This window comes from Acanthaster planci, linkage group LG08 (genome assembly GCF_054643075.1).
Source record: "Acanthaster planci isolate LZ-2023a linkage group LG08, COTS_SCS, whole genome shotgun sequence".
NCBI lineage: Eukaryota > Metazoa > Echinodermata > Asteroidea > Valvatida > Acanthasteridae > Acanthaster > Acanthaster planci.
Genome location: NC_141784.1, coordinates 18,124,167 through 18,149,352, shown reverse-complemented (window position 1 = coordinate 18,149,352; position 25,186 = coordinate 18,124,167). Strand labels below are relative to the sequence as shown.

General features: G+C 39.6%; 3 protein-coding genes and 1 pseudogene across 11 annotated transcripts in view; 1 reads left to right on the top strand and 3 right to left on the bottom strand.

Annotated features, from left to right (window-relative positions):
* Positions 1-3,077, bottom strand: part of LOC110984519 (mitogen-activated protein kinase kinase kinase 20-like) — a 3,973-nt pseudogene extending 896 nt beyond the window's left edge. The window contains exons 1-2 of the transcript XR_015426139.1: positions 373-3,077; positions 5-85 (exon numbers count right to left, since the gene is read on the bottom strand). The product of XR_015426139.1 is annotated as a mitogen-activated protein kinase kinase kinase 20-like (transcript). The remainder of the gene's footprint in view (positions 1-4; positions 86-372) is intronic.
* Positions 3,078-4,975: 1,898 nt separating this feature from the next.
* LOC110984521 (uncharacterized) lies at positions 4,976-13,394 on the bottom strand. The gene is made up of 5 exons (XM_087139904.1): positions 12,965-13,394; positions 12,199-12,276; positions 10,809-10,877; positions 9,449-9,535; positions 4,976-9,055 (listed from the first exon to the last, which is right to left on the bottom strand). Exons 1-5 carry the CDS (start codon positions 13,290-13,292, stop codon positions 8,670-8,672), a joined length of 948 nt encoding a protein of 315 aa, XP_086996030.1. The 5' UTR covers positions 13,293-13,394; the 3' UTR covers positions 4,976-8,669.
* LOC110984520 (uncharacterized) lies at positions 12,220-20,813 on the top strand. 7 transcript variants are annotated; one of them, XM_087139906.1, is made up of 6 exons: positions 13,605-13,797; positions 15,614-15,786; positions 16,157-16,439; positions 17,332-17,421; positions 17,792-17,875; positions 18,599-20,813. In XM_087139906.1, exons 3-6 carry the CDS (start codon positions 16,166-16,168, stop codon positions 18,958-18,960), a joined length of 810 nt encoding a protein of 269 aa, XP_086996032.1. In that variant the 5' UTR covers positions 13,605-13,797; positions 15,614-15,786; positions 16,157-16,165; the 3' UTR covers positions 18,961-20,813. The 7 variants fall into 7 exon arrangements, with proteins under 7 accessions (XP_086996034.1, XP_086996033.1, XP_086996032.1 ...); XM_087139908.1 differs by lacking the exons at positions 13,605-13,797; positions 15,614-15,786 and adding an exon at positions 12,220-12,298; XM_087139907.1 differs by lacking the exon at positions 15,614-15,786 and having other exon boundaries at positions 13,604-13,741.
* Positions 20,627-25,186, bottom strand: part of LOC110984522 (uncharacterized) — a 19,988-nt gene continuing 15,428 nt past the window's right edge. For both annotated transcript variants that reach the window (XM_022244791.2, XM_087139903.1), the window contains one exon: positions 20,627-23,703. In XM_022244791.2, coding sequence (XP_022100483.1) covers positions 23,641-23,703 — 63 coding nt within the window. In that variant the 3' untranslated portion in view covers positions 20,627-23,640. The remainder of the gene's footprint in view (positions 23,704-25,186) is intronic.

Here is a 25,186-nt window from a genome sequence, read left to right as displayed (position 1 = left end):
GTACCTGAATCTTTGACATCATCACGTTCTGCAGACAACTTCACCTTCTTCCTTGGACTGACAAATAGTGTATCTTCATCTCCTACTGTCAATATCAAGAAGGCCATAGTACTATTATAATTTCAGCGACAAACTAACACAAAGTGTTAATAAACCGAGAGTGATCGAATCTTTTAAATAATCATGTTCTGCAAGACTTCATCTTTTTCCTTGCTTTAACATCATTCCCTGCCATGCCTGCTTACAAATTCAACATTGAGGACTCTGAGCAAAGCTGCAGTAGTGTTATTTCAGCACTGCAGAGAATCAACACCAAGTTGACAGCTTATAAAACAGGTCACCCTTGAGAATCATTAACATGCAAAGACTCACTTGAATCTCTCTTCAGACCGACAAGAGTTTCTAGCACCTGCTCCATGGTGGGTCTCTGCTTGTAATCTGGATTCCAGCAACTCCTTAAGAGGCATGCCCACCCTACTGGACAGTCTTTGGGTATTTCAAGTTTTTCTTTGTTTTGAACGACTGCAACATAAATGTCAAGCATAAGCTTCCCTGCATGGGGAATCTTGCCAGTAATCATTTCCCACACAACTACAGCATAGGAGAAAACATCTGCCTTGGTTGTAACTTTAGGTCTGGCATTCATTTTCTCATGATCATGATGAACAGTGCCCATGACCTCTGGTGCCATCCATGGAAATGATCCTCTGTGGGTATTGGTTGAAACTGTGTAAACATGTTCCCTGGCTGTTCCAAAGTCAATTATCTTTAGAGTGTCATCTCTTGAAAGGACGAAATTTGGGGACTTCACATCCCCGTGCTGGTACTTCATTCGATGAATGTAGCTTAAGGCCTCTGCACCCTCCTGAGCTTATTTCATGCACAGATCTTTGCTAACTTCTAGCCAGTTTTTAGAGATTATGTTGTACAGTGATCCTTTTTCAGCATATTCAGTAACAATGACACAATGATCTGGAGGGATCTTGCACTTTACGACTCCCCAAAACTTGATGACATTTTTGTGGCACAGCTTAGCCAGAATTCTGGCTTCCTCTTCTCGAAATCGAATGCAGCTCTTTGCAGTGACCTGCTGGGTAGGGCATCCTTTAGGACTCCATTCTGCTTTGTACACTGAATTTCTGCCCTCGCTTGAACTTAATAGCTTACCGTATTCCAACTCGGATCTATCGATTATATTATAGCCTGGCTCTTCCATCTGATCATGCACCTTTCTTGTAATATTTTGGTAGGTGGTACAGGTAGGTTATGTAGTAGACAGTTTCCGACGCCCGAGTAAGCTCAAGTTTTTAACTTATTTCAACGGCAAAAGCCACAATTGCATGACAAACTGTACACAACTTCCCGCGCGTATAAATTTGTGTACATAAACCTATGTGTGGGGCCCACACAGTACGATGAGATCCCGAACATGTTCACTTTCATCACTCCACGCAGTTAATCACCAGAAGGAAGATTGATTAGGCCTAAATATCGTCCTTCTGCAAGAATATAGGATCCACTGATGTTCAAAAAAAGTTCATTTCACGCTCCGAACTCCAGCATTATTCCAAGCGTGAAGCTAACCGCCACCATTTAAGAGACAGACTGTAAAAGAGAGCCACTACAGCCCTACTTGTAGGGCTAGCATATGAGCAGATATGGCCGGCCCGGGAGAGACGAACATTTAGATAGTGGCGGTTAGAAAATAGGCGGGAAAGCTGTAAGCGCCAGTAAGGTGATTTTTGATTAGCGGTGTGAGAAAATAGTTATGTCATGCACCTGCACCAGGGGAATCCCGGACATTTAGCTGGTCCTCGTCACTTAAGGTTGCAAGCGCAACTGTATAAGGTGGGTGACGGTCATCAACATTCAATGATTACAACATTAATAATAAGTGTTATTTTTGGCTCACGAAGTCCTGAGATCATAGGCCATGCTGAGCTTCAGCGTTACTTTGCAAATAAAGTATCGTTTATCGAGCTGTTTCTCCGCTATTTCCGACAAGTATGGCCCCATATCTACCGCTGTTCATCAAATAACTTGAATCCAGCTGTTACTTCATGAATAGCACGACACAACTCCGTGGGCCTACAGAGCCTATGCCGTGCTGTTCACCCTCAAAGCTTTTGTGCTTAAATTGTTAATGAAAAGTTACCCAGCTCTCAGTCTATGCAGGAAATACCCGCTGTGACACGCTCCACTGACATGCTGGAGGAAGGAAAGGAAACGGTCAGGCAGGGTTGATTTTAATTTCAAATGAGACATTACCCACTGGTTGCACTCTATAGCCTCCATGCTGATAAACTTGAGCAGGTTCTGGGTTGCTCAAAACCTTGTGCAAATGTTAAACCATCAGAAAAACATGGATGGGTGAACAAAACGGTAACTTCCTGGCACCTTGTACTGTGATTTGTGTCTGTTACAATATGTTGCTGGTGCTTAATCACAACAAATTTCATATACTTGCCCTGATCACAACTATACTACACTGTGAGAAGGAAAGGAAATTCCCTGCTTCATCAGCTCAGTAAAACTTAAGCCATAAAGAGTGAGAAGAGTTGTGCGAATTACTGCCTCTATTTTAGAGTTTAAAATAGAACAGAAAAAGTTAGCCATAACTTCCTACCAGTAGTTGTTTTTGGCCTTTCAGAGAGTTTTCACCCCTTGGTGATACCTATACATGTATTAGCTTTGCAGTATTTGAATTTTTTTAGATTAAAATTTGTACATTCGATCTTTGAAATTTGCTGAAAGTGTGAAACCATTTATTAAAAAAGAGTTCACTTAAGTCCTGAAATATGCCTAGAAGTCAGGACATACAAGCATATTATTTTGATTTGAGATTTACTTTCAATGTACTTTAAAGTGTTGAAAATTGAGCAGCACATGCAGGAAAAATGAAGTAAACATATCTGTTATAAGCTGGGCCCACAAAGAGTCAAAAATACATTTTACTTTCGAAATATAATGAGAGATCTGTTTCATTTCCCTTTCTTCACAAAGCATGTAAATAGTCCCAAATCATAATCTTGCCTCTCAGAGAGGCCATAAAAAGTTTTATGAAATTCCCAAGGTTTGCCCCCCCTTCTCCCCCCCAAAAAAATAATACTGTCCCCCCCCAAAAAAAATTGGGTTCCACATTCGTCCTTGAAGATGGATTTCATTAAACAACTTATTCATTGGCTCAGAAATGATTCGTTTACTTTGAGAATTGAACTACTCAACACTATCAGCAAAATTTCTTTTCAGAGTTCAAAGTACATGCACATACCCTACCGAGCTGGGGTATGATTAAACCTCATGTTTTGTTTAATAAGTCTAAGTTCATAAATGTATTGTTTTTTTCTGTTGACACAGCAAAGAAGCCTTTGAGATCAAGACATTCAAATGTATGTACATCAAGCAGAGCAGAGTCATCAGCACGCAAGAAAAATGTGCACTCTTTTACTGTCCATATAAACCCCAACAGTCCTCAATCCTTCACCTGTTGGTGGACTGAGGACTGTCAGGGTTAATAGATTTCTGGAACTTGTCTTTTTGTTTTCAACTTGTGTGCATACCTTTTGAAAGTTTCTGTTTACTATTTGTTTAGGTTGCTGTTGCCACAGGGAAGCGACCTTTCAGAACGATGAGAATGCATACATTCTCAATGTAGATTTGTAAATTTATTCGCATACACGTACAGACACAATCTGCCCTGAAAAGCTGAGAGGGGAGCAAATTGCTTACATACGCTGTATAGTCACCTAAAAGTAGCTATTGAACTGTGTCACCAGTGCTTTGACAGGTCCAATCTCATCAAAATAATTGACAGTGATGACATGTATTTGTCTGTTCATTTCACTCCTACAGTTAATCTAAACTTAACCAATGGCCTCCTGCAGAAATCGCAGCAGCCACGACCAGTGAAGGAATCAATGCCTATCGTACCAGCCATCTTAGTGAACTGAAGCATACAGTAAATGGTGATTGGCATTTCTGGGCTAGGCTACATGTAATTCTCAAAGAGCTTGATCAAAATTTACGTAGGCCTACATCTACACCTGCCATACTTACCAATTTTTTTCCAGGTGATCAAAGAAGAACAGAATATGTTTACAAAGAAATTGAAAATTCTAGTCAAAGGAAATGGTACACTTGAAAAACTTGCAAGTAATGAAACCAGTGAAGAGAGGGCAGGAGTACACTTTGAAATTCAATGAGCAATCACAGATAGAGGTACAGGGTTAGCTCAGTTACTTCTCAGTCTTGGTGAGCGTAATACAAACAGTTTGCTCTTGAATTTAATTCCCTCCCCCACCCTAACCTACTCCTCAAAAATAAGCTCACTCTGATTGACTTTTGATATACTGCTTTCAGTTTCAGAAACAAAACGTTGTTCCACATGTGCCAAGAATAGAAATCATGCATTAATGCATTAAAGGATCCAGGAAATGAATTTTTCTTAGAATCACATTTTGTGTATTGCTGTACTCTTCTTCCATGTATGAAGACTGTTGGACATCTTTTTTGATTTACGTGAACTGAACGGTGCACTTTTTCAAACATTAAAGATTGACTGAGCATTTCTGGACAAGCGAGGGCACTTTTGCTTTGATGTAAATCCAGGTAGACATGGTTCAGGTTGCAAGCTTTCATGTTCAAATTGTGAACCCAAAATTTGCTATCTGGGAACATTCCTGTGGAAAGAATTTTTGCCCTATATTTACAGAGCAATAAATTGCCAAAGAAAATGAAATCTGTCATAGCAGTGTATAAAAAAAATCTAGAAATATTCTGTGCACAAATCAGTGCAATATTGAGATTCAGTGCCTTGGATGACATCATACTTCTGCTCATGAATATGCAAATATCATTAGCATAAAACTGAAAAGGCATCAAAATATGGGTTAAAATTGAAAACAAAAATTTAAATCAGCTTAATTGAAACCCGAAAATGCAATTTCAAGGGTTTTTAATGAAATTTATAAAAATATTTCTATTTCTTGGTTCCTTTAATGTTAATGTCATCAATATTTTAGCCTGTATGCCATTTCTATCTTATTACAAATTCCAAGAATGTGTTGGCTCTGAATACTTAACGTATACAGACCGGGAGAATTGACAATAAAATTATTGTATCCCCACTCCCTTGATGAAAGTAGGTTAAGCTCGATCATATGACAGCCTTTATTAAGAGGTTTTAAACTTTTTTCCTGACTTTCTTATGTCTAAGTTTAAACATTTTACACTGTAAATGTTGTATGTAGTTTACATGTACATGTAAATGCAAGCTACCGTGGACTCAAGTGTTTAAGGTCTTTTGTGAAATTTGTGATAAAATGTTTAATCCTCATTCATATTGTATTACACAATGACCACAACAAACAAAAATAACTTGTGTTGCCGATTACATTTAAATAGTGGGTACGCAGATAACATTTTTTTCTCCCTTTAAATTCACTTAGCCAAAATGTTTCATTGGAATGATGTTGAAATCCTTTTCAGTCATAGTCAGGAAGTGGTAACGTCAGACTAAAAACGTGGTAACGACACTACACATCAACACCAAGGGTTACTCTGGGGGTGGGTGTTCCCCTGTTTTTGAAAAATGAAAAGCAGATGTTTGGGTCTATTTCATTTCCATTCCTACAAAACTATGTAAAAAGCCCCAGAATGTAGCCTTGGCCCTCAGAAAGGCCATAAAAGTTCATGTCATGAGGAAGGAATGACGACGGCCAGATTTTTTTTCAGTCTAGCAAACACTGAGCTGCACTGGAAAATCATCTCAGCACAAACTTCTTCAAGAGTATATACATTTAACCTTAGAAATCATTCAACCATATACATTCTATACACAATTCCTCAGCAGTTGCTAAACTTCGAATTTGGCTTCTAGCAGTAAGCCCTGGAAAGGAAACTTTCCTCTGGTATCCTGATTCAGTGCAGCAACAGCAAGGAAATTAGCTTTTGCATTTGGTGTTTAAAATTTTAACATAGATTTTGTTTCTTTGAAGTTGCTCTGAATTATTGCACCCATTTCCAAACAGTCAGTCCAGTCTTCTCCATTTTAATCACATTTTTTGGAAATGATACTCCATATTGGCTGGATGAGATTTTGACTTTAATCATTGCGAGAAACCCCGCTCCTTAATACAACACGCCATACTGAATTGACTCTGTGTTAATATACCAGACAATGCATTCTAAAACCAAAGTTTATTAAAAGCATAGTCAGATACCAGGCTATTCCTCATATAGGTGCACTGCTAGACACCATGGGGATGAAGATGTTCCATATGGTACCATTATTTCTTCTACTACACTGAGCGAGCAAGGTCAAGTCAAACCCGAGTCTTTTCAGTGCTAGCTACTGGCACTGGTGCTCAGTGGGGCCTAATCTTTAATTTACAAGTACAAATTATAACTGGCCTCTGTATACATGTACTTAGAATTGTATACTTTTACATCTACTCAAATAAATGCAGATGTAACAGTTCTCTGGTGAATTAAAGGCCTCAACTTCTTGTACATATATACCCATGATACATTTCTCAATTTGTCTTGCGTGTGGCATGATATGCCCAAAACCGTTTGCATGTTGAAAATTAGCATATTGATAGGGTTATTCATTCACACAGCAGGGAAGGCTAATGCTGAACTGTTTTCAAAACTCTGTAATAAAAACACTGGTTGTTCAAGAATGAAGCACCTGATGTTACATGTACATAGCACAATTTTTCAGTGCATTTGAAGCAGCATGTGGCCTCACCTACTGGACCAATGTTGTATGATGTTCTTGAATGACCTACATGTACAAGGCACTTCACTTTGAGCATATACTGTTGAAATACTAGATCACTGAAAGCTATGATAAGGAAACTGCTGTATATAGAAAGAACAGATTCAATGCCATTTTCTAATCTGTCACAATATAAAGCTTTTCTTACTTTTTTAATAATATAATGCATAGCATTTTTTAAGCTTAAGATATTATATATATGCATCCAGTGGCGTAGCTAGGATTTTACAGGGGGGGGCACACCAGCATCTTATGGGAGGCACCAGCTTTCAGTGGTGTGGTTTTTTGGGGGGCAAGTTTTTGTTAGCCTTGTTCAATATCCATTCATTGTTTTTTTTGTGTGTGGGGAATCCCCCCCCAGCAACGTCCCTGTATGCATCTACAAGTTCTTGTCAAACTAGAAGTATAAATAATGGATTATGTATAATGGAATTACATGTAACATTAGAGAATTATTACACTACAGAATTTATGTACAGGTATTAAACATACTGTATGTACAAATGGACCCATTGCTATTTGTGAGCCACACCCGCAGACAACCCTATGGAATCTTTCATGTATGTTGAATGTTGTCTCCAATTTTGCATGTCCATTTTGTAATGGACGATATTTCACAAGCAGCTGCACTGACACACTTCTACCATGAAAGGTCAGTTGGGGAGGAATGACAACTTCAACCCTCAAAGTACAAGGGGAAAAAATATAAATCCTTGCCATAAGGGCTGTGCCGAATATCCGAGTATTCGATTGATTTTCGAACATTATCATTTGAATTTAAATGTTCAAATGCAAAATTCATGAAAAGAAAAGGAGTATTTACTTTTGTTTTAAATGAGAAAAATGGAACTGTGAAGGCTTGTTTCAAGCAGATTCAAATGAAAATCATCAGAATTCTTACAACTATTCAAAAAGTAAAATATTCATTGAGCAATTTAAAAGAAATAGAAATTTTCAGCAAGAAGGGCAAGAAGTCTTGTTCATCTCTTAAATCTTGCGAAATCGTGGCTGAAGATACTCCTAGATGTGAGAAGCTATTATATTGACCATAATGTACAATTGTATGTGTTATTGCAACTGATTTTGTATGTGGTTTGTTCATCAACAATCTGCCAGTTGGTATGATTGAATATTCGGATATTCGTCGAATTGAAAGTCGAATATTCGAATAGAAAATCATTTGAATTGACTCAGCTCTATTTGCCATTAGCTTCAGGATACAGTCTGAATGTTCATAAAAGCACTCTGAATATTAAAAACCTGCTTATCACAGAACAATATGCATTGCAAGTCTTTTTTGTTTGTATCGTAAGAGTGATAATCCCAGGTTATTGTTATAACAAGGTTCAATCAAAAACCTTTTTATGGTGCTCAACTGTATCGGGTTATGCATGTAGCACTAACCGTTCATATTCGCTAAATACAAGTTTGTCTGCTTTTGATTTGTTCTGCCATTTGACATGCATTATCAGAAATTAACAAAGTAGTAGTTTAGAATACTTAGAGCTTGAATCGTCCTGTCAAACATCTTTTTACAGGTACATGTAGTGTTTGGCAGTATCACTAAATCAGAGCTTACCAAAGGATGTCATTGGCAGTTTCTCAAAAGATGTAGAATTTTACTTTCTACGCTGACTCAAATTTTTAAAGTTTCATGTAAATATGGTTGTCGGATTCACAAAAGATCTATGATAACGGATTTTACATCCAGTGGTTTGATTACATTTTGAACTAATAAAATTTACAACACACAGTGGCCTGCTGGTTTTATCACTTCTGACAAGTCTCCCGAGCCACATTCACAAAGCTGAGGGAGGGAGAGAACACCAGTCTTTTTCACATGCAGAGTGGGTGACCCTACCCGCTGGGTGATATTCTCCATGGGCTTTTAAGCCCAGCATATTTTGGAATGTTCATTAATCAGCAACTTGAACTCACTTTCACCTCTTGCTAGCCCTCCGTACTCCTTATCTTGCTCCTGCACTTTGACATGCCACATGTACAGAGGTTTGTATTCTGTACTTTCCTCCATCATACTCAAGTGCTCCATGCTTTTCAAAAATGTTCCAAAGTACATGAAATAGATTACCAGTCCGCTTTCATCTCGCAGTTTACCATAAAAATAATATTTTCCGTTCTGAGTTCTCTGTGGAGTTTCCTTATACAAGTGATCCGTCCATACCTTCAGATGCCACAAACGTATGTTGTCATTGAGGCTGATATTTGCTATCATTAGATGAATTCTAGGTCTAGAAGCTGCACCAGCATGTAGCCCTAGGAGAACAAAGAAACTAAGTAACTTTAAAGAGTCATGGTTCCATACATCCTTCACTGAAAGCAATCTGGATAGTCTCCTTGCTGAATGTGTGAAAAACACATCCCAATTTGAAAATGGTGAAAATCCCACTGCCACCGAACCAATATGGGCCACTACTTGATGACACATGAACCAAATTTTTTTCCAAACCACATTCTATTTTTTATTAGCACTGTGTAGACGAGTGGGAAGCCCCCCCCCAAAAAAAAACACTGCTGAAAAAGAAAAAAATTGGGGGGCAGAACTGAAGGAAATAAAATAACCAATTTGCTTTTTAAAAAAATGCCGAAAAAAGGACCTCTCTTTTTGTACAAATCTTACAGTTCTAGAGGTACAGTACACAAACCTACCTGTTGAACCTTTGGAGGAAGGATTTGCTGCTAACCTCCTCTCTTTACTGGAATGGGCCTGGTGCTCACCTACAGTCTCATTCGGCTCTGTGAAAGAGAAATTCCAACAAAATAACGTGGTAATTGGCTACTTCAAACTGTGTACAATATGAGCACAAATTGAGAGAAAAGTCTTCAGGACAGTGATGCAAAGGGGAGGCTTGCGTCGTAATGGTAAAAACATTCAAAAGCTTCACCTTTTCCATTCTTATGGCAGGCCTCCAGTATGGCCGAAATATAAAAAAATCCATTTGCCATCATTTCTGGGTCCACATCTCAATAGCCCCAACTACACTGATTTGTTTCAGTTAAGTTTTTTCTTTAGAGTGTAAGATTTCAATTTTCAACTTGTAGTTCTTGAAAGCATACAACCTGTCCAGTGATGAAAGAATTCAACTAAATACAACTGAATAGTAAGTCCAGTGAACTCTTTGAATGAATGCCTCACAGGATCCTGCATTTAAGCTCTTTGGTATTTCTTTTGTTTAGTTTCCTTTGTAAAGTTGTGGGTACATAAAGCCTGGAATGCCCAGATTCATTAGAGTGCCAGATTTACAGGTGGAAAGAACTTGGACTGTAGAGTGAAGTGTGGGACTATGATGCTAGCTGGGACAGTACTGAAGTACCAGCCAAGCACACTAGCTGCACGCCCAGCATAGCACCACACCCACCATAATGTGTCAGAACCTTGTCAAAGTGTTACTTTGTTATTTCTGCTTGGTTTATGTCATTCGTTTGACCATACAGCTTCATGGTCTGACTGCTGTCTGACTGCCGTAATATTTAATCAGGCTGGTACTGGCGACACAGCCTGCTTAAACCATCAGCTGTACTTTTCCTGTCCCTCTGTGGATGGATATATATACAAGATCACAAATAATCAAGCTTGATGCTGTTCCAATTGCAAGCTACCAGACTCGCATTGACCTCATTATCAGCCTACATGGGCCACTGAAGCTACTGGCAGCCATCTTATAGTGCCCAACGCCAAGGTAATTCATTGGCCTGCTTGCAATTGTTAATCAAATCATTTGTGGCAACGAAAGTTTTAACGGCTTGCAAGCCACTAACATCTTTGTATTTGCCACTTTAAGATGGCTGCCAGTGGCTTCAGTCAGTACAAGACCACTTGCAAGTCCAAACTGTTGTAAAATGGCACCTGTGGGACTCTCCTGACACTGACATTTTTGGCATTTTTGTACTGGGTGCAACATCCAGAGATCAAGTTCTGTAGCATGGGGTGGGGCGACTGAGAAAGACTGAGTAAACTCGAACCACCCAACACATTTACTTAGCCCATCAGATAAGTGTTAATAATTACCGTTCTGGGTTCTCCTTTTCACACTTTTAACTTGGCTCCTTTGCTGCAGAGCAGGTGTCTTGTTTGTTCCTGAATCAAAAAGAAATGACTTGAAACAAAGTGGGACAAGAACAGCATGGCCTAATTGCTCCAACATGTGTAAATAAATTCATTCGCATGCGCTTTTGGCATATCGCCACACCCTAATAGTCGATGTAGCATGTCGTGTACCCGTGCTACCTATTTACGCACATTGTGCCACCGCAGTAATGGCTTCTAATTCAGGTTCTCGAATTACATTATATCCCGCAAGACATGAAACCGAGAAGTACTCCCTCAGCATGTCCAATTGCTATACACAATCTATTGTTACATTAACACATCTCCCCAGATGTCTGAAAAGAATTTCTAGGATTCCAGCGAAACAACGACCAAAATAAAGCCGGGGGGAGGGTTCTCTCTGTCTCATATCTTGCTTCCTATGAGCCTGTGAATATGAATATGGTGTATCTACAGTGCATGCTTGCATTATGTACTTGTACATATGTGTACGTGTACGTGTATCGTACTGTTTATTCAGTGGTTACTTGCCATGTTAAAGGAAATGTTACCCAGTACCCACTGCAAGGGGTCTATTAGAAACTTTTAACAACTGGGGATTCAATTGCATCATTAAATATTTAAGGCATAAGTACTACATGAGATTCTGGTGTTGAAAAAATACCTAACTGAAACAAACAGAAATTACGCATAATTACCCATGCACACAAACAAAACTCACATTAGGCAAAACAAAAAATAGCCTAGCTGTGTTTCGAGCTACCCATCCCAACCTAGAAAAACATGCAGAACCTATATCTTTTTATTCGACAAATCAATAAAATATAAAACTTATGGTGCCTTGCCCCGAGCCTAATTTTGTGGACATCATCTTGTACACTGTATGGTTGAAATGTTTTTTTGCATGAGATGGATGGCTCTTGCGTGTTTCTATTTCAATAACCACATACTACTCAATCACAATACTGATATATTGACATTCACATGTACGGTGTTAATTTGACACTAATCTATTACCTGTTATGAGTATACACGCCCAACCCCACCCCCCAAATATAGACCATCATCCAACCTTAATTTTTGGGGATTATAAAAATTTAGATTAAAAAAATTTTTACCCAACCAACCACCCTAATTTATTTTTCAAGTTAAATTTTTTGTTTGGCCTTGTAATGCAAGATACAAATGGCTGGGACAAAACTAATATTACAACTTGGATTTGCTTCTCAACTTGTCAAAAATCTCAACACCGAGGTAGTTTTCAACTCTGACACTTCATTCATTGCTTAATAGCAATTGGCTCTTGAATGTTGTAATTAAATGATTTCACCACCGATAGGATCATAATTACCTTTTTCTTGCAGAGGCATTATTGCATCCCGTTTCTCTAACATTCGACGCGAGTTTCCTGATGCTTTCTTGAGAGAAGCTGGAGAAAAGGATAAATACAAGTTAGTCACATCAACGATGTCTGCATTTAGTTTGGTTTAGATGTACTGCAGGCCGGCCTACTTGAAAAAAGAAATTTGAGAATGAAGGATGACATGAAGTATCAGTCATTTTAGGCTTCGTTGCAATGTGGTCTATGAATCACATTAAAATAGGCCTGAAGTTGGCATCACTAGGCCTACTTTTTTCTTTATTCAATGACTTTGAGACAATGATTTTGCTATATATAGGCCTAGGAGAGACTTACTGGCTAAATCATGGGAAAGTGTCCAAGAGCTGAGATCCTCCCCATACCCATGGCTTTACGGTTATAAATTTGGAAAGTTGCCTGTGTAATGTTAACTTCATGCCCTGGCCCGGTCGTCTGACCTCAAAACATCCATACTATATAATACTTACTAGCCTAGGCTACATGTAGATTGTGTATGTTCAGTTCATTTGAATTTCCATGACAACAAAATAGGTGGTCGAGTGGTTAAGACGTCTGCACTAGTAAGCAGGAGGTCGTGGGTTCGAGTCCCACCCGAGTAAGCTTGTGACTTTTTTCGCAAGCTCTCGGACAAGCACTGAGCATACATTGTTTATTAATATAAACGTTGGGTAAGGGCAAACCCGTTGTATAAATTAACAAAATCTGAGACAGTGAACTCTGACATGGTTAACAATACCTTGTAGTTCTCTGAAGAACTGTTCAATAATGTCCACCACATCCTGTCTGCCAATTGTATGGTGCTTCAACCCCTTCACCAGGATTCCAAGCCATCCTTCGGGATTCTGCTTCATAACTTTGCAGAGCATTGCGAACACTTGTTCTTCAGGGTCATCATGATGCATTCTTATCGTGTTGATTCTGTCTGAATCCAAACCAAGCTGTGTGGCCAGCGACTGCCAGCACGATGTTAGTTTCGGCTGCAGTTCACGGAAGAGTTTCTCGTAATCAACTGCACTCATGACCGGGCTTCCAGATGCAAATTTGCCATTTCTAGGCCCAGACATACTGTTAAGGAAGTACGAGCGAGGTCTTTGTTCAGCGCGATAAAGGCCGAGGGGATGTAATTTGAGAGTCGTCTCAAGTTTATCTCCCAAGGGATTAAAAATTAATATTCATAAGCGATAATGAGGGGCGCCATTTTCAAAATTTTTGGCGCATGCGCAAACACACCTTCACGAGCGGCCAATCGTGATCTGCGTGTTCGCCCATACTCCATAAACCAGGAGTATGTGGTCCGCCTTGCGACCCGTTATGCCCTTATCGACTGGACCTTCCCCCCCCCCCGGCTTGTTTTGGCGGAAAGTGGCGTAATATAAATTTAGCCAATCAGAGCCAAGATTTGACGGCAACCGGGGAATCCCCTCCAGATCCTTCGGCTGGTTTCCGTTTGCAGTCGTGTACGTACTCTGTGCTGGGCCCAATTTTGGAACCATCTCCAGCGCTACAAACCAAAGTAATCCTTCTTCTCTCTTCCGTGAATGGTTGACAGACTGAAGTCAGACATCATAGGTAAAACCAGGAGTTTTGGTAATAATACATGTAGTAGTAAATCTGTGCTGGAAATGGAGGGAAGGTGGGGATGACCTGCCCAGCGCTTTAAGAGCCTGCGTGGAGCCCCCCCCCCGAGAATTTAATGACAGTGAATGCACAAAAGATTTACTTGAACCTATCCTAGAGGAAGAAAGAAATGCCCTCTAACGTGACGTCATATGCAGGGGGCTATTGAAATTTAAAGGGAGGGGTGCTACACAACATACACTATGGGGGAGATGTTCATACATGTATGTAATAAAATGTGTATCAAATTCATCACACCAGAATGGCATATTTATGGCTTTTCAAAATTGTTTTCCTTTTTATTTATATCTTGCAAACATACCTGTCAAAAAAAATTAGTTTATTAGGAAATCCTAGAAATTGTTCATAGTCCACTTTCATTTTTGTGGGGTTCATCACATAAAGGGGGACGGTTCAATATCCCATCCCCATGCATCTAAAATGTGGGGGATTATATTTACCCTCGTGGGTCATCAAACGTACTTGGTCCAAGTAACTTGGACTCCACCAATTGCCATCAAGGATGTCCAAATGTTAAAAAATACAACTCATGGAGTCCAAATCACCAGGTTACCAGTAACTAAGCAAAGATGCCATTCCCCTCCATGCCCTTGTTCATATGCCAGCTTAAGAAAATTAAGTCATACCATGGCCATATGCCCTGTAATCCCTGGCAAGCACCTGGTCAATCATGACTCAAAAAGAACCTGATTTTGTGACCGTTATTTGGTTAAGCAGGAAGTGCTTATATTTTTCATGTTTAGCAAAAAAGGAGGAACCAAGTGTACTGTTTGTTACCTGTTGTAGTATCCTGCACTCTTGCAGGTCCACTCCTGACCACCATAACTCCACCCAGCAACAGTGCCCTTTTTAGAATGTCATTGTACCTCTGCCCTCTTCTGGATCCTAAAATGGCCCCACCTGCCATACATCAATCATTGTACCCCATTGGACCTAGCCCCATGTATAGAGTGTACATGTATATAATAAAGTTGTACTCCTGCATCTGACGCACAATAAACGAAGCAACCATCAGAACAACTCAAGCTTGTGTCGAGCACACGATATTCTACCTGTCAAAATAAGTATGTATCTATACTGAGCATGCTTAGCAGACAATACGGTAAATTAAATTGGGTCCAGCAATAAGGATTTGATTTGTCCCAACTGTATATGGTATCCAGACAATCCCAACTGTAGTGCTGGGCTTGCCCAATTATGGTCAGCAAATTTTTAAAAAAATTGCCCCGGATTTCTCCATTTTTTTCCACTCACAGTAACAATTCATCGAAAGTATGCTTAACTGTGATATTTCATCCATAGCATTAACAAACCTAGGTGATTATAGCATGCATTACCAACGTAAATGAAATGATATTGGCACATGCAGGCATTCTATGCTATATCAGCCTGGCCTGACTGTAACATGATTCCATATTCTTTCAACCCAAAAGGAATCAAGCTGACTTTTGAACATGTTGATTGATTTTGCCTCAGCCACTCATAAACTGGGAGGCTGTTCCATTCGTTGATCACTCGGAAAGAAAAAAAAAAGTCTGCAGTTCAAGCCCTTTTTATGGGCTGGCTTGGTCAACTTGTAGCTGTGATCTCTGATTACGGTTCTTGTGAACAATTTGCCTTCATCAGTACCTTCTAGGCCTTTCAGGATTTTGAAGACCTCTACCAGACCCCCTCTTGGTCTCCTTTTCCTGACTGTAGAGGTTGAGTTCAGCTTACCCCGCAATGTGGGTTTTTGATCTCAATGCAGGAATTAGGAATGGCCCTTTGTTGAATTCTCAAGCATCTATTAGACTGATCATCAATGGGAGTAACGAGGATTCTGGCATGAATGCTTTCTAACAGTTACTGCACACAAAACTCCCAGAGCAAACCTTGCATCAGACTCTGCTAGCAGTCAATATTGACTGAAATAGAACCACGGTAGGTTGGGATCAGTGGGCTAAACAGCCTCACAGGTACTTTACCTGAACTCTTTGCCAGTCATCACCGCCATTGAAGGCTTGCAGGTGTTGAATATTAGTTCAGTTATCGAATGTTTATTTGTTTTTGTTCAGATATTCATAGGTGTAATACAATAACTGAAAAAAGAAAACTCAGTTTGATTTATTGCCTTTCAAAAAGAAGTCTAGTTCTGCTTCTTGTTACCAATTGATCTTTAATTCTGTGCTTGTCCCAAGCCCAAATCATGCAAGATGACATTGGCATAGAGTTCATCCAGGAAAGGCACAAAATTTTAAAAAACACCTACTGATACACATTTTTAAATATTTTTAATTATTTTGCCTTACAGCCCTCCAATATGGCTTCTCAAATTGCCTGTGAGCGTTTTTTCCGCCAGCTGCAGAGGAAACTATCATCAGACTGGCAGGAACTAGCCACTTATTGTGACTTCACATCCGATGAAATTGATGCCATCAGGCATTCAAACAGCAACCCAGAAGCGCAAGTATTTAAAATGCTGTGTGACCTGCGGAAGCGGGAACCCACTGATTGGGCCAGAACCTTGATGGAGGGTCTGGTGCAAGTTGGCAGAGAAGATGTGAAGCAAGATGTACAGCAATTTTTGGATGAAGGTAGACATTTGTATAATTGTTGAGCCAGAATTGATAATCATTACGTATAGGCACTCTTGCTTTTTTTCTCTTTGTTTGCTTCTTACCAGACATTTATGAGTCCAAAATTACCTTTGCATGGCTCAACTTACCACGAGGGGTGACTTTACGGCAGTCAATTTTTAAATTTTGCGTGTGTCAGTCAAATGGTAAACACAGTGAAATACTGAGTGTATCCAGCAGGGGTGCAAGTTGCCCCGCCCCCTCCCCCATAGGCCTATTGCCTTTGTTCCTTCTCTTTCTTTCTTGAGTAGTTGAAACCGAATAAAATAAAATGGTACGACCACTGTGGCAGGTTGAGGATTCTCTCAACATGAGAAAAAAAAATGGATTTAAGATCCCCCCACCTAGAACCTGGATACCCCATTGCCACAGTAAAGGCAGCATGTTTGTGCTTGACTTGGCTAAAATAGGTACATCATAATATCACTTGGCTCTTGAGGTAGAACGTGTACACATGCACACAGAGAAGCAAGATCCAGGGGTGAGACTTCTCAGCTTTTTTAGCTGATTTCAGCTTTTTTTTGTTTTGGATTGCAGCTTTTTTCCTCACTAGCTGTGTACAAAAGTATTGGAGATTTTCACAGTTCAGCTTCTTTATGCCTTTTTTCTGCCATCTTCAGCTATTTTTATCATTGGTCAATCTCACCCTTGAAGGTCATTGTAAACAAGAAATGGTCCAACTTGCCCCATTTTCCTCTTTAAAATAATGACAGTTTTGTATCAGTGCAAAGGCGTAATGTTCCATGAGGTATAACTTTTTGTCACAGGCCGCTCTGTTCAAAAACATTTGCAATATGTACGTTTTTGTTATCAGTAGTTCTAAGATGTTTAGTCATATCAAACTTCACAGGAAACACTCCCACACAAAGATCAAGTGGTAGAAATGTGGCAGAGTCTTCAGGACCAGTTGCTTACCACGGAAGATCTCAACAGACTGTTGGTGTGTATAAAACTTGGATATTTTGGAAGGAAAGTAGATCACACCTTGCATTAAGTAGAGATACCAACACTCATGCATTTCTCAGTGGTTGACCAAGCTCTTGCTTGATTTAGCTTCAAGTTTTGATAATAAATTGGATGAAAATGTAATGGTTGCAATGGAACATGTAAATTTGTAATTTGGGGTTATTTCTCTCCACCTGACAGTAATTTAGGCTACTCACTGTACTAAATTTGCACTTTTTAAATGCGTCTCTTCCATAAACTCAGTGTTCCTTTCATGTGTTACCCTTTAAACCTCACTTTGATTCAAAACTGCTTGGCAGGATGGTATCAAGTCATGAAATGTTTTAAACATATACGTCTGACAGGGCATGCTCTCTCAAGAGCGGAGGGTGGACATGTGCAGCAGTTTAGGAGACCAGTCGCTCGTGGAAGACCACAAGAGACTGATGGTAAGTGGGAAATTTCAGTATTTTTAAAGGAATGAAGCTTGTAGGTATCAGACTGTTCCATCTGTTGTCTTTTCAGTTGTGCAGTAGGTAAGAGTTCCATATACGGACATCACCTAATTTTGCCTTTTAGTGGTTTACTTGCCACCAGAAACTGATAACATGTCCTTAAAAAAAGCCAAATTTAGCAGGGAAAATATTTAAGCATTCACTTACAAGAGACTTTCTTACCAATCTTGTGGGGTTTGTGAAGACGGTGTCTAATGATGTTCGGGTGTGGAACTCTTTCCATGTAGTATTTGATCAAAGCTTGAAAGTTTAATCTCCTTGGAATGATTCCCAAGAAAGTCAATACTCTCTCCATTGTGGGAAAAGTTTCCCATGCGCGGCATGACACTTTAGGCTAACAGAATAATAAATTGTCCTCTTAAAATAGAACAGTTGTGAGTTCATTATTGCATTAGTTTTGTCAATGCCTGTTTCTTTGGGGACTGTTCACTTCATCCCTACATTCCATAGGGTATTCATTCATGTACTCTCATGCCTCAAGTTTTAACCTGGCTCTCGTAACACCAGCTTTTCCACACCTTCTTCAGTAGTTCCCATGTTACCCAGGTTTGCATCATTGCCAAATCTGTGTGACTAGGGATTTACACATGAATATTTCGCCCTTATTTGTTTTGTTACAATTAATACCACTTCCCACTTGCTGTTTTGTATGTGAAGCAGTTTGTGTTCAGATTCAGCGCATCAGCCCTAGTTTCGTGCGGAGCATGGAGAAGCGGGGCATCGCCTGGCATGTCACAGCATGGCCCGTGAGAATGTACAACGACGAAATACAAGCTGGAAACGGCATTTTTTTCTTCCACTGTTTAATGGAAGACAGAAGTGGAGTACAAATCTACACATCTTTCTTCCTGTGCTCTGTGGAGAGATGCAACAATGCATTCAGTGCTGTAAGGGGAAGTAACATAACCAATCCAGTTCAGTTAAGTTGCCTAAGAATTGAAAGAGAGAAAAGGAAGTATACAGGCAAGGGAAAAAGCAACTTTAGATTGATTTTTAATGATGATTCTCATATTAATTAACCCTCCTTTTCACTTGCTTACAACTGAACTCATCATTTGAGTTATTTCATTTGTTATTCATATCAAGCATAACTAAAAACAATGATTGTATAATTATCAGAAGAGATTTTTTGACATTGTTCTCTTGAACTTCGGACCAGTTCCTTGACATTCTAATAAACAGCGTGGGAACTCACACACACTAGCCAATGAAAAGACCATGGCACTACCCTGCTTGTACATGTACATGTTTAAGACCTGTCACATTCACGTTTTGCCATTCATACCATGAGTGGTACCCACTTGCCACAGTTTGAAGCACTTCTAAATTTGGACCAGACTTGAGGTTGGCAGTTTGAAGAACCTGAACATTTGATATGGTGATCTAAATGAATTATAATTTGCTTGGATCATCCAGCTGATGATCCAAGAAAACTTTCATCCTGTATCCCGAGTCCATGCAGCAGCAGCCAGGAAATTATTCATCTCGCTTAGTGTTAACGTGGCTTACTTTTTGTTTCAGGTGTGTTGTGAATTATCTTGCCCCCTTTATTGTCTATTACCAGTCCCCTCTTCACCATTTTTATCATAATTAGTTTTAAAAATTGATACAGCAGACTGGTTGGATGAGATTTTCTTTTTCAACTTTTTATCTTTGATAATATCAATGTATTCATTGGAAAATTAACAATTTTGTTGTTAAATGCAGAAGATATGCCATCTGGTAACTATTTGGACAGTACTCGTAATTTTGTATGTGAAGTACCAAATTCCCCATAAGGTGCTTGAAAAACATTTTCCAATTATAAAATCAGTTTGTACCTTATTTTTGTAATTCTAAGCTGTGTATTGCTTTGGGGTGAACTTAAAAGGTATCATAATAACTTGTCCATAGACGAGTGGTTATGTTATCTTGACTGACCAAGAGCTACTCGCATGGCATTCGCTGTCTTTGCTATGTCACATTCAATGGTAAAAATGAAATACCCAAAGCAACCACAGAATATGCACGACCACCATAAGCGTGGAAATGCATACTGGTGTGTGTGCTACGTACACTCTGAAGTGCTAGTGCAGTGCTACAAAGCCAGGTTTAAAGATTTCATGAAGAGATAGTTGTGTTGGATGTATTGAGATCAAGGTATTCAGTTATTGCATAAATCAAATTTAATCTGTGGGAGAGGTGTAAATTGATGTACACATCCATAGACCACATAGTCTGGTGGTGAAGAAAAACTAGCCTCCTTTGGTGATTCATGGAGTATGTTCATACTCCATGAATCATCGAAGGAGGCTAGTTTGCTATTGGATCAAAGAAGGCTAGTTGAGGCAACTACATTTGTACTCCATGAATCACCTCAGGAGGCCCGTTCTACTCCTACAGTGCTTTACCCTAAAAGAGTCTCATCAGTTTGGATCATCTCACAGCCAGGGATTCCCACTTCCTCCCAATGCAGAAGTATGTTGCTAAAAGGAACAATCTTGTGTTGAATATTTACAACTCTGACCAAGAGTGTCAAAAGTCAAACTCATGGGAGTATTGCTGTGTGACCGTTTCATGTTGGTTTGTTTAGTTACTGTTACATGATTTTACACTTGTGTTATAGTCCTTGCCATTTACATGCACATTATGTATAATCTGGAAAGCCTTGCATTTGAGGACCAAAATTTGAGTAGACCAAACAAGTTTATTTAGACATCACATTTTATTTTCAGAATCTGATGAAGACATCAGAACTTATGTGTAGTTTGAATAAGCAGGAAGCGATTATAGAAATCATTGTACATCGCACAAACACTGTTGTTTCTTGAGCTCAAATATATATTTTCCTCCTCTGTGCTTTTGAGAATAAATACCAGAAATCTTTTATGAAGCCTTTGAGAAATAGAGTTTTGTTACTCCGTCATAACAATTCCAATATGGCTCCTCTTACATAGATGTAACAGTGCAGGCATTTCATAAGCAGTACCACCGCGCTTGCGTTTCCCCATCCTCTGCTGGCAGCTTTGATAAACATTTCATTCATTTGATAAACTACTCAATGTCACATCTTTTTAACAAGCTTTTCATTCGCCCAACAAACGTGTGATGATAGAGCAATTTGAGCCTTAGTTTATGCTTACGAACCGAATGGTATATCTAAACTATTAGATACAAAAGCCCATTTGGTTTCCAAATGATAGATATAAAAGAAAGTCACCAGTGTTGTAGTCGAGACCACTTGAGACCTTCACAAGCCTACACAAGACCTCCAGTCTGAATTCAAGTCGCAAGCTATTCCAATGAACTGCAACAAAAGCATTCCTTTGTCACTGTTCAACCTGTTACATGCCACTGGTCTTGTGCATGGTCTTGTGTCTGGTCTCATGATGGACTCGACTAAAACACTGCAAGTTACCAATGAAGCTTCCCTCTTGGCAGAAAGTGCTCGGAATGCAAAAATCTCACAAGGACACATGAAATCGACTCTCCACCAGGAGACTAGGTTGAATAACTACAATGACAACGGACCATATTCCTCATGCTTCTTTTACTTTTTGCCCCATATGATCAGAATTTCTTTCTTACACAACTATAAGTGAAGCACACACTACATGTAATGTTTCCATGGAACATAACAACATATACAAAACCCTTGCACATTTCTAGTGAATTTGACCCAGTGGAAGAATGGAAACTTCAGAAGGTCAGATGAATTCATTCTTCAACTTTTTTCCCAAACAGTTTTGAACTGGAAGTATAAAACTTTGATCCTGTGCACTTATAGAAAATACCCCAAATACTATGCCTGCAAAAACTTTTTCCTAACCACCAACAACAAAAAAATTGATATTATTCTACCCTGTTTCTCCCAGCAACATTAAATCTCAAGAAATCTAGAGGCCACTCTTGGAATGTTGACGCAATATCCAACACTTCAATTGACTTAAGATTCACAATCCTTTGAGGAAAGAAGTCATCAGTGAATTCAAACATTTTTGCCTTCAGCTTGAACAAGAAGATACCCAGGCAATATTCATGTTATTGACAAGATAACGTAAGCACTCGCAAATTTACTTTCAATATATCAACATCAGCATATATTTACCTGCGTCTTTCTTGCACACAAAGGTCCACATATTGGCAAGAGCAAGGAATAAAACATTAAAGGATTTTTAATAACTTGCGTAATTACTGACCGATATTAGGTGCTGGGCACTTTAAAAAGCAAGGATGCCCTATGCTGACATAAAACATTCAATTAATTATGACCGGACACTGGCTTTTGTTCGTCGTTGGACTAGTCCACTTAAAAATTTTATCTTCTGGCTCTTGACCAAATTTGGAACCAACATGCAAAGCTTGGTCGCATCATTGGCCATCACCAGCCACGTGTGTCAAGTGTACATCAGCGGGGCCCACAGACGCAAGGTGCAAATCAAGAACTTACCACTACCTGCTGATGGGCCTTGGCTCAAATCACTCTCGTTCTGTAAGCTTAAACGACTTACTAAAACAGTTTTTCTTAATGTTTTGTTATATTCACCGATCTCTATACACTGGCTGGATAGTACATGCCCTGCTGCTGTGCACAAGTAAATGAGGGCCCACAAATGGATGCTAGCTAGCACCAGTACAATCCGGTGAAGCACAGAATGCCAAGCATAATTATAAGTTTCAAATTTTGTGAGTGGCCTTAAGTGTTAATGTATTCGTGGGTTAAAGATATAAGACATGCTTACTTTTATACACATGGCATAAGTACAAAGCTGGCCTGAGTATCAAGTTCTCGAGTCTCTCGGTCAGTCCTCGTCAACTTTGGGGCCTCGAAAGATGGCACCTCAATGACAACAAGCCCTCGATCTGTCAATGCACTATCCAGTCAGAATACAGATATCATGCAGTGCTGGCATGTTAATTCACTTACACGCAAACAAGTATTATACAAATATAGCATGGTTTCAGGGGGACAAGTGGGAATTACTGGTCCTGAGGTGTAGGTCAGCTTTGACTACCTCTCGACGTGAAGCGAAAGGAGGTAGTTTAGCTGACCTACACCAAAGGACCAGTAATTCTCAAGACTTCCCAGAAATAAATCATGCCTTCTGTTTTACTACACCACATAAAATTCATTCATGAGCAAATTGACTCAATAAAAAATTCAAGGTCAACATACAATTTGTTTCTGAGCAGCCAAGTCCCACGTGTCTGGCAAGAACTACGACAGACTGGTTCCGTTAAGATTACATGCCAAAGATTAGATGGCTACAAGAAGGGTGCCAGAGGGACTTCTTGGTGCTACCAGAAAACACTACCGCACGGCAGCGAGTGGGATGCTCACCAGGGTTATGTCACCTGGGAGAATATCCTTTCTACTTCCCAGACAAGCGGATAAATTGGCGAATGACACACTCCAATTAGTCGTGAATATTTATGAGGTGTAGTAAAAAAGCTACTGTCTCACTCTCATGAACAGCTAAAATGGCAGCTTTGAATATCTGCATACTAACAAATAATGTCTTTTACAAAGTCAACTGACTAAAATTTCCACCACAAGAAGACTGTTCTTGCAAGAACATTTATTATGTACACAAAAATGCATCCGCCAACATTGCAAGTTTTTAAAATACATTTACTTGGATTACGTGGAGAGGCCATAGCACATTGGAATTACTGTTGATTTTCACTTTTCTGCTGCTACATATTTGTCACTGTGGATATTACCTTGGAGACGGAGTGAGAGATTTCGGAAACAAGCCTGTGCTGACGTAGTCAGTTAACATCTGTTGAAGAAAAAAAAACTAGACAACACGGAACTAATGTAACAGATGTCTGACCCTTTCAATTTTCCCAGCGATCAGTGGCATATCGAGGGTACAATTTCAGGGGGGCACCTGGGGGTGCAAATGTTTTCAAGGGGGAACCGACACCAAATGGACTGCAGCCTACGTATGAACTCCGGGATGGACCATGAGAGGGCCCAATTCTCCTAGCAACAGAGGCTCCTTTTGTTGGAACTGCACTTGGCGGGTTCACAAACGTCTATGAAATGCACACTTTACGGTCACGTCGTTACAAGCAAAAGGAGCACTCTCCACCGGCATGGCTTTTTCAACCAGTGAGGGGGTGCTACTGCTCAGGGCAGATAGGCTTTGTTCATTTCAAGATTTCAAATGGGGCACAAGAGGTAGGTGCTAAGGTATGGAGCAGAGAGGTGCAAGGCTCATGGGGGGGTTGACTTAAAAGTACCTTGAAGATCAATCACATTGCTTTGATACAAAATACTTTACAAGGAATTGGTCATTGTAACCCATATCATGACTAACCTGGCAGCTTCTCTTCACATTAAAAACAAAATCATCATTTGGGGAGTTCAGTTCCACCGTGAGAATGCTCAGAGTATAAAACATGCATTGATGAAGGTGGCAGACAAATCTAGGGATTTGAGGATGTCACAAAACAGCTCTTGTTCTCCGAGAATTTTTTGACCTTGCGGCCATAATAGGGGTTTTATAACACAAGAACAGAGGGAAAAAAACAGGTCAAGTAAGTTAGATGTCATTCTCGGCAAATGACAACGGCCATTTGCCTGAAATTCATCAGGACCCCACTCCGGTTCAAATTGGGACGGTTCAACTAAATCATACGATCCAGTGTTGATCAACATTATTGATGGGAAAGCAATTCCAAGTCACTCTCAGTGTCCGACCTCTTTTAATTCACAGTTAAGTACGAGCAAGCACAGCGGTCATGCACGCGGGCTCGTTTGCCCCGAAATAATGAAATAATCGTATCATTGCAGAGCCATGGTGTGACGTCATCAAAACAAGCTTTTCTTGGATGCTGCAAATGACTTTTGTTTTCAGTTTCAGTTTTCAAGAAGACTTCAACTCGTGCTTTTGACGTCAGTAGCAATCGTTAATTTTTACCTACCTGTTTGAAATATGCTACATGTAAATTTCACAAAAATTGAAACTGTGAATTACCAATGTGATTGATCTTTAAGTACAAAAATTTGCCTCAGGGACTCAAACTTCACAATGCCCAGTAAGTAGCTACAAGCAGCGCAAGCATATCTTTGGAACCTGCCAGCAATGATCATTGGGAACAGTGCCATATTAGGAAGGTATCAGTACTCTATTCAGTGGAACATGAATGGAGAAACTTTCAAATTCGGAATAGTAGAAACAATTAACCAAAACAAGATATAGTGTGCCCTTTATTTTGACCACAGCAAGGCTACTACTCACGGATAGTGATCACTGG

Bases quoted from the DNA above. Each gene is read 5' to 3' on its own strand.
- LOC110984521 (XM_087139904.1), bottom strand. From the start codon at position 13,292: ATGTCTGGGCCTAGAAATGGCAAATTTGCATCTGGAAGCCCGGTCATG. The intron at 10,878-12,198 runs GTAATTATGATC...TTTTTGATTCAG, and splicing joins AATGCCTCTGCAAGAAAAAG to GAACAAACAAGACACCTGCT. The intron at 9,056-9,448 runs GTAGGTTTGTGT...TTGTTCTCCTAG, and splicing joins TTCCTCCAAAGGTTCAACAG to GGCTACATGCTGGTGCAGCT.
- LOC110984520 (XM_087139908.1), top strand. From the start codon at position 16,166: ATGGCTTCTCAAATTGCCTGTGAGCGTTTTTTCCGCCAGCTGCAGAGG. The intron at 16,440-17,331 runs GTAGACATTTGT...CAAACTTCACAG, and splicing joins ACAGCAATTTTTGGATGAAG to GAAACACTCCCACACAAAGA. The intron at 17,876-18,598 runs GTAAGTGGGAAA...TTGTATGTGAAG, and splicing joins AAGACCACAAGAGACTGATG to CAGTTTGTGTTCAGATTCAG.